Raw genomic sequence first — 9,147 nt, 5'->3', positions numbered from 1 at the left:
GAAGGGCACTCATATGGTTAAGGGTTTACAGGCCAAGCCCAATGAGGAGAGACTAGGGGACTTGGATCTCTTCAGCCTCTGAAAAAGAAGGCTGAGAGGTGATCTTGTGGCCATCTACAAATTCTTTAGTGGGGGCGGCAAGGAACTGGAGATGCTCTGTTCACCAGGGTGTCTCCTGGGGTAACAAGGAACAACAGTCACAAACTGACAGAGAGCATATTTAGGCTGGACATCAGGAAAGGGTTGCCAGGTAAGGGTTGCCAGAATCTGGAATGGGCTACCAAGGGAGGTGATTCTCTTCCCTACCTTGGGGGTCTTTAAGAGAAGACTGGATAGCACTCTTTGCTGCCCAGGGCAGGGAGGCAGACTTGATTATCTGATGAGGTCCCTTCCAACCCTAGCATCTATGAATCTATATCAGAGGGAATAAGACCCCTAATTTATACCTCTGTGCAGACCACCTGAACCTTTGGGCTAGGGACAGACATTCTAACCTGCAGAGACTGAACCAATTTGCAAGTGGATAGACATTCACTTTTCATTCAGGAAATGCAGGCACATGCCTGCAGTGGCTCAGGCTAGAAGCCAGGGGCATTAGAGCAAGCCATCCCTTCACTTCCACAGTTCTGAGCTGAGAGGGGGCATGGCCAGGCCCCAGCAGGATGCTATTTTTAGGGAGGGGTTTAAACTACCACCCTGGCCTGCACAGTCCCCAGCTGGGATGTGCCTGGAGCCAGAGGGGGAGGCAGCCCTCGCCAGGCTTTCCTCACTGCTCAAGGGGTGGGAGTGTTGCTGGCCCCCAGCCCCCGGTTAACACTCTGAGACAAAGGGTGTGTGTGTGGGGGGGTGAATGCCTGCAAAAGCCAGTGGTAGTTTTGTCGGCAGCTAATCTCAGTGGAGGCATGTGCCCCTCCCCCTGTGTCCCACCCCCATGCGTCACCTATGATGGATGCCTCTCAGCATTAGCTAGCATGGGCGTGGTGTGACCATGACCAGATGCTGGCTGGGGTCTGTGGTGCTAGGGTCCATGCTGTGGGAGAGGGGAGGCCATGAGTAGACGCTGCTGTGCCTGCAGTCTTCACCTTGTTTTCAGCCAGCCAGAGCTCCAGCTAGGGAGGAAAGGAGCAGGACCAGCCCTGCTCTCTGGAGCAGACAGCTCAGTTCAGGATTGAAAAGCATGCTGGGATGCTGGGAGACTCTTATTTAACTTAAACCAGGAAGGGGTCTGGGACTCAAGTTCCATAAACCGGTTTGACCCAAATCAGTTCAGTCTGATACTACATTCAACCAGGTTTATCTTAAACCAGTTTCAAAATGGCCAAAACTGGTTTATGTGCACTGAACTTCTGTTCTGTTACAGGTTTAAACCAGTTTCTGATCATTTAAACCAGTTTATGTGCAACTTCTGTCCCTAGCCTTGATCCATCAAGTGCTTCCTGCTCCCATTCTTCTCTGAACAGGTGAGCTAAGGAAGGGCAAATTTTACCTCTAGTCACAACCCTAATGCTGGCCAAGATAACAGAGCCAGTGATGGGGCATTTCAACCAGATTATAGCTTCAGATGGAGCCCTATATTATTTAAAAGCACTGGCTTCAGTTTCAAAGTCTGTTGTAGCCACATCTTGATTTGTAGACAAAGGGTAGAAGTAGAAGTTCAGCACCAAAAACAGGTTGAAGTCTTGTCTTTGGCACCAGCCCTGATCTAGTTGACTGTTTGCACTGGTTTCAGTTTCCATGAGAGTTGCCTTCTGGGCAGAAATGATTCATGAGACTGGCCGTGTGATGATAAAGGTGGCCTTTGCCTACTAGCATCAGGCTATTAAATAAGTAACTTGAAGCCATAGGCACTACTGTGAAAAAATGTGGAAAAATGTTTTGATCATTAGTTTGTGACAAATGAATTTATGATTATTGTGTCCCACCATAAAATTTAATGTAACTTGAGATATAAAAAATGTAGAAAATATGAAACTGTAGAAATCTACCTGATCTTGTAAGGCTCCAAATAACTTATCTTCATTTCCATTGTAATTAATTAGCCAGTTTTTCCTTTTAATTTTATCAGAAGTCAAATGTCAAATCCAAACACTCTTGTCAAATGCAATCACTGGCCAAAGTTTCAGAAAACAACAGCAAGTTCTACACTTAAGGGCTTCTTAGGATTTTAATAAGAGCTTATTCTCTTTGTTTGAGCATTTAAATGCAAAATTTAGAATTCCAGTTCAGGTGCCTACATTTCAACCTTAGGCTCCTTGCTCAGGTCTTGTTAAAATCATCTGTACAGACACCTCTTTGTAAGGCTGACAGTGCTCCTTTAAGCCTCCAGATGGTGCTGTTTACTCAGACATTGAGATTTAGAAAATGGACAATGTTATCCATCCTCAGACAGTCATTTTCAGTGTCAGGCTTTTCGTTTTTTAAATTATTTTCAGTTTCTACAGATGTGTTCTTTTGAATGGATTCAATAAAATTTTATAGTCTTCATTTGAAAAATAGTAGGATTATTGTGATTTGTGCTTTCTAGCAGAAAATATTTCTCCATGACAGGGATATAGCCAGGGTTAGATCTCACTGTTCTCTGCCCATGCCTCTCCTCGATGCCCACCAAGGAGTTAGATCTCATTGTTCTCTGCTTATGCCTCTCTGTGGTGCCCACTGTATGCACATTTACTCTTAGCAGGGATTTTAATTTGCATAACAAAACTGTTGTTTGAATACTTATTTTATTTAAGAAAGGCTTCTGGCTCATGATAACTTTGCATAATCTTATATATAATATTCAGGCCCCAAACCACTCTTCCAACAGCCTCCTACTCCATACCACAGATTTTTTAGGTCATATACATGTTCAGGGTTCTTTCTCCTTGTGTGGTAAATACAGGCTTTATTAGATGTGGCACATTTCACAGCAAACATAAAATATATTCAACATCTAAAATGCTGGTAGTAGAGGGTTTTGAAACAAAAATATAAAATAACAAATATCGAAAGTACAGATCTTTTATGGGACAAGCATATTCACCATTGACAGTTGCCTTTGGTACTAGAGACCATCAGCATCCTATTTTTGAAATCCTGAAATAGTCAACATTCTCTTAAAATATGTAGTAACTACTTTAGGCAAGTGTAACAGTTCTACACTAGTAAAACGCATGAAATCTTTGTTTATTCACTATTTTATGCTTATGAAATCAGCTTGTCTCTCAAGGACAATATTACTATTGTTCTTCAAAAAACAACCAGTTATGTGCATAGCTATAAGACCCTTGCAGGTTCTGTGGTTAGAGACATAACAATGGCTTAATTCTCACTAGTACCACGCAAGTGTAACAGTTCTACACTAGTAAAACGCATGAAATCTTTGTTTATTCACTATTTTATGCTTATGAAATCAGCTTGTCTCTCAAGGACAATATTACTATTGTTCTTCAAAAAACAACCAGTTATGTGCATAGCTATAAGACCCTTGCAGGTTCTGTGGTTAGAGACATAACAATGGCTTAATTCTCACTAGTACCACTTCCATTACCCCCCCCCCCCGACTTCAAAAGGGCTTAAGTGTCTTAGACTTCTAAGTCCCATTTCAATAAGATTTAGTCTGCTAAGTGCTTGGGCCCCATTTGTGGATGGGACTAATTCCTCAGATACTTAGGCACCTTTTGAAACTGTTAACCTAAATTTGTTTTTAACTGTGCAAGTTGAGCTAGTAACTATCTGATGTCCATTAATATGAAGATCATGACATATCAAGCCTGAGTGATTATCATGTGTGAATATTAATGTAATTCATGATTTTTTCATGCAGAAAAAATGCCAAAAATATTTCTGTTTTTGCTTTTGTTCTGTGCAAAAAACAAGAGCAGTCATGTGAAATCTTCCAGGAAAAATTATTTTAAAAATGTTCAGGGGGGTGAAAAATGGTAACTTTCAACCATTCGTATGCCAAACCATCTGCACTGGTTGACCAGCAGTACTTATTAAGTGCCTTGCCTATTGCTTAGTTTGTTTTTGCCAAGTCTCTCCCACCTGTGTACTCTGACAAGGATCAAATGGCTTAAGTACTTCCAGCTATTCCTTCTCCCTACTGAACCATTGCATCTCAGGGCAACTTTGTTCAATAGTGTCCTCTACCCAGAAATGGTTGTAAAAGGGATGCAGCTGCCATACTTGGCTTCTGAAGAGAGGGCTTGCAGCCCATCCTTCCTCCCCACACCCAGCTAGTACCCTGTTCTATAAAAAAAATACAGGGTTTCACCACAATGTCATGATCTATGTATCTCAAGAGTGCATCGTAGATTATCTCTAGACTCTCTGAACATATTACTGAACCAGAATTCTTAGAAAGACACCAACCCATTTTTATCATTCTTTGCCTGGTTATTGAGGACAAGATTTCACTGTGTGATGCAATCATGGTTTTTAAAAAAAATAAAATATTCATTTTCCATATTGTCATTTTCCTAACAAATATGTTTTTTCTTTTTCTTTCTTTGTTCTTATCTGGTAAGGGGTTTGTAAGCAAGCTGGATGAATTCATTCACTGGTTAAATGAAGCCATGGAAACGACAGAGAATTGGACTCCTCCTAAAGCAGAGACAGACAGCCTTAAACTATACCTGGAGACACACTTGGTAGGACAAGATTATATTGTGATTGCTATCAGTAATTGAAGTGTTCTGCTATGCTTTTCTTTTAGTAGATTATTTTTTTTCTAATTACTGGTATGCACCTATATTTTAATGCAATATTTATAGCATGGCAAATTGTTGTAGTCAAGATTCCAACAAATTTATCTTCTCTGTAAAAAAGAAAATTCCTTGTATTTATGGCATATGTGAAGCAAAAACTCCCTTTGAAAATGAAATTAGAAAACTGAATTGCATTGCAATTCAGAAATTATCTTCAAAAAATGAAAGAAAATGGAAACAATGAAAGGTAAAGAATAATGGTGTTTTTGCTAGCAATTCTAGGATTCTTGCTAAGATTCTTGTAATATTAATGAAGCTCTCATTATCAAGCAAATCTTTTTCTACCTTCCATATTTTTAACCATGGCACAGATTCATTTAAATAAAATATTTTAAAAGATTATTTCAATCATTTTAGCTGATGTGCATTTCTATCATGTAATTAATACAACTGTCAGTATCCTTGTTCTTGTGCAAAAACCAAAACATTGGGTGGAAGTGGAAAACATTTGGATGAATAAGCTTTTGAATATATTACTGGCAAGAATTACAGATAGATAAACCTCATGAGGTTTTACTGAACATTTCTAACAGCTGATACTAGTTATAAGGAGGTAAAACAAACTACTATAGTTGAATTATAATAAAACATGAAAAGCAACTATATTGTCAGATTAAATGAGATTTTTAGATGCTGAAAATTCCACGCTTAGATTTTTTTCTTAATTCTAGAAAATACATAGCGTAGTGTTCTTCCTGTCTGTTTATGTGGAGAATGAGATTTTGTTCCTGATTGAGACTTTTGGTGCTAAACTAATGCAGACAATAAAATAAATGTTCCTTAAAGAAAAGTGCAGTGCCTAGAATGGCCATCACACCTCAATAGCTAAAATATTAAATAAAGTGTGTGTGTGCACGCGCGCACGTTACAAAATGAATTTTTCAAATATTTTTTGGAAACTCCAATAACTGTTTCCATATCCACAGTCAGGTAATGCTGTTGCTTAGGTTATTAGGAGCAATCAATTTATTGGTGCTTTTTAGGATGCCCAGTTGGGTAATGTAGAATAGGAGGGGAGAGGAGAGGAGGGGGGTAGAAATCAGTTTCCCCCTTTGAAAACATTGGAAATCTATGATTTTCTAATGCCCTGATAAGATCAGATAAGATTATTAATTCCCAGATAGGATCAGATAAGATCAAATAAGATAAATTGTATTTTTATTATGGTAATAGTTTAGATTTTTCATAAAAATTAGGCATAGAAAGAGGACAATTAAACCATCTAGTTTGATATATACATATGACAGATGATTAAATTAAATCCACTCACCCTACATTTTCCCAAAGACCAGAGTAGGTCCAATTCAGTTACTGATCATTTTATTATTTTAAAACTAGTGAAAATCAGTGTCTACTAACTGGAGTTATCTCAAGATGCATAGAGTATGTAACATGGCCCTGAAAAATGCTTATCTTGAGAATGGGGGGGGGGTTCAAAATTTTAACATAAAATAGTAGAGTATTTCAGTTTCTGAATACATGGATAGCAACAATACTGTCCAGTAGGGTTGTGTGAAGCTTCAGTTGCTAATTCATTTCAGAGGAGATTCGGCCCAGTTTGGCGGTTGAATCCCCAAATCCAAATCAAATCAGGAGACCAATAAAAAAGTCCAAATTGATCTGAAGCCTCTGAATCAATTCAGAAAAGATTCGGAGGAGATTTGGCGATTCAGGCAGTCCATGCTCGCCGCCGCAGGGAGCTGGAAGCAGACTCCATGCCAGTAGGTAGGGGCGCGGGGGGCTTCCCCTGCCTGCTCCCTCAGCCCCCCCTGAGCAGTCCATGACCCCCACCCGCTCTCCCAACCCCATCAATGGCTGCCCCACCTAGCCCCAGCATCCCAACACATAAAAAAAAGAAAAGAAAAAAAAAAGCCCTGTATTCACTGGTTGCTGCAGCAGTTGTTGGGGCTTCTGGGGGCTCATGGCAGAGGGCCCCCATGCAGCACGGGGCAGTTGGGTGTGCAGCGGGGATCACCACCCCACCTGGCAGGAGCTGATGAGTGCTGGGCTTTTTTTTGGTTTGTTTTCAAAGTGTCAGGATGCTGGGGCTGAGTAGGGCAGCCATTGATGAGGCTGGGAGAGTGGGCAGGGGATGGGGCTCATTTGATTTGGAGATTTGGCTGATTCGCGGAGCGGCCAAATCTCCAAATCAGATTCGGGACAGAGATTCAAATCACCAAATCAAATCACTGTCCCCTGTATCAGCTGAATCTGAATCAGAAGAAAATACTAGCTGCTTTGCACAGGCCTACTGTCCAGGTCTGTTAAAAGAAAAAAAAAAACCCTGAAAATCTGGATTGCTTGCATTTTGACTTGTTTAATTAAAAAAAAAAAAACAGTGAACCTTTAGCCTTATTTCTCCTTGAATTTAAAATAATATGTGCTGTTGTATTCCCTTTCTCTACAGTGGAATATTGAATTATTAAAATAGGGAATATTTTTGTAATGGGAAGATAGATTTACTTGTATTAATTAGAATGTCAACTTTTCACTGGTATTGGTCTGACAGAAAATCTAATCTGTGTTTAAACAGGAGCATATGAACTTCAATTCACATTAAGTTGTGTTAAAAATTCCTCTTGGTTTAGCATTCTAAGTCAGTTCTGATCAAAGGCATTGTGAGCCTTTCTTCTGTTTTTGCCAAGTCTCTCCCACCTATGAACTGTGACAAGGATCAAGTGGCTTCAGTACTTCAGGCTAGTCCTTCTCCCTTTTGGACCATTCCATCTCATGGAAACTTTATTCAATACTTTCTTCCACCCAAAAGTGGCTGTAAAATGGATGCAGCTGCCACACAGCTTTGTGAGAGGGCTTAACTCCCTCAGGGGTTTTTTTTTTGTTTTGGTTTTGGGGTTTTTTTTTTGTACAAGCAGGTTTTATAAATTGGAATGCTCTCTGCTTCTAGAAATTGTTTTTTTTGAAGGAGAGGATGCTTACCTGATTTCTGGTTCACTCTTTTGAGAGGTTCCAGACTGTAGCAGTATGTTATTTTAGGCCCTCTGGTCTGAGGTCCAGTTCTGAGTTGACCTACCAAATAAAGAAACAAACTTCCTCCCCATAGATTGAATCTAGTCTAGCAAACTTCATGTCCATGATTTCCCGTAGGTTCAGTTCCTTTGGTGGCGTCAATAGTGGAAACTGTACTGTAGACATGTCACAGACATTTTTATCTAATAAAAATAAGACCTTACCCCTGGTTCAAATTATCATTGCCACCTGTGACCCTGCTCTGTTTGAAACACCTGGTTGCAATAGAAAGTCAAGTGTCAATAAAAAGAATATTTTGCACTCATTGCTTAACTCCCTGCTGTCACCATCTGCAGTGGAGAAAAAAGGATATACAGATGAGGGAAAGATTATTTGCTTTCTTTCTACCTATTTGGATGCTCTAACAAGAATGGCACTAGTACAGTTTTCAAAAGGTCTCATATAAATTCTTCCATGTCATGTTCTGCACCTTCATTTCAGGATTAATATAAAATAAATGATAAGGCCTTCCCTTTCCTAAAATAGATTAAGTTAGAATCCCCCCTCCCACCCCAAATTGTATCTCACACCTTCCTGTGAGAAACAGAGAACCAGAAGGACTGATAAGGGATAGACAACACTTTTTTACCTTTGGGTAGGTAGTCTAAATATGGCTCCGATCTCAGTGAATGAAACTGACTGAAATACTGACTTTCATTTACAGCAATCTTCTAATCTGGGAGATTACAATCAGGGCAAGAGCCAAAATTTAGAAATTTTCAGAATACTTAAATTCCTAAATATTTCCTTTCATATAATTATATTTCATTTAACTCATAATGTTTCTCAAAGAAAGTGTATTCCTTGGGATCCCCTGCAGCTGCTTACTGGTTTTGAAATGATTCTTGTTCGGTTTCCAAGTGTCCACTACAGAATAACAGCAGTGAAACTGATCAGAAGGAATTTAGGAACACCTACCATGGAACCTCTGATTTCCCAGCAGCCTCGCAAGTGAACTGACCAGAAAAATTAATTAAACCAAGATATTTTCAGAAAATATTTCTGGCTTGACAGATTAGTTTGTTTTGTCAGAAAATTTCTCAGCTGGCTCTACTAGGGAACAGACGTCAGGTAGGTAACCGTATATGTGAACTACTAGTCTCAATTAAGTTCTTAGTGAAAAGTTACCTTCATCAAAAGATGTAGACAAAAATTGCTTGAATTCTTTTTATAATGAACAGGATTGTCAGGATGGATGAGATTTTTCACGATAAGTGCTGGTCTTTGTAGGCCTGATCTTTGTAGGCCAAGGTTGAGATTTATTGGTGGGATGTTTGGCATGAAGCTCTGCTGCCTATACTTTGTGTCTTGTAAATTGATTAAACTAGACTTACCTAGCACCTTGCATGACCATAACATTTTGTTTAAACAT

The 9,147-nt window shown here is 39.6% G+C and overlaps 1 protein-coding gene across 7 annotated transcripts in view; it reads left to right on the top strand.

Annotated features, from left to right (window-relative positions):
• The window catches only part of AKAP6 (A-kinase anchoring protein 6), a 488,303-nt gene that overhangs the window by 225,432 nt on the left and 253,724 nt on the right, over positions 1 to 9,147 (top strand). For all 7 annotated transcript variants that reach the window (XM_025202476.1, XM_025202473.1, XM_025202475.1 and 4 more), the window contains one exon: positions 4,509 to 4,631. In XM_025202476.1, the coding sequence (XP_025058261.1) occupies positions 4,509 to 4,631 (123 nt within the window). The remainder of the gene's footprint in view (positions 1 to 4,508; positions 4,632 to 9,147) is intronic.

This window comes from Alligator sinensis, unplaced genomic scaffold (assembly GCF_000455745.1).
Source record: "Alligator sinensis unplaced genomic scaffold, ASM45574v1 scaffold720_1, whole genome shotgun sequence".
NCBI classification, from domain to species: Eukaryota; Metazoa; Chordata; order Crocodylia; family Alligatoridae; genus Alligator; species Alligator sinensis.
The sequence above is the reverse complement of the archived record's forward strand: the minus strand, read 5'-3'. Positions and strand labels throughout refer to the sequence as shown.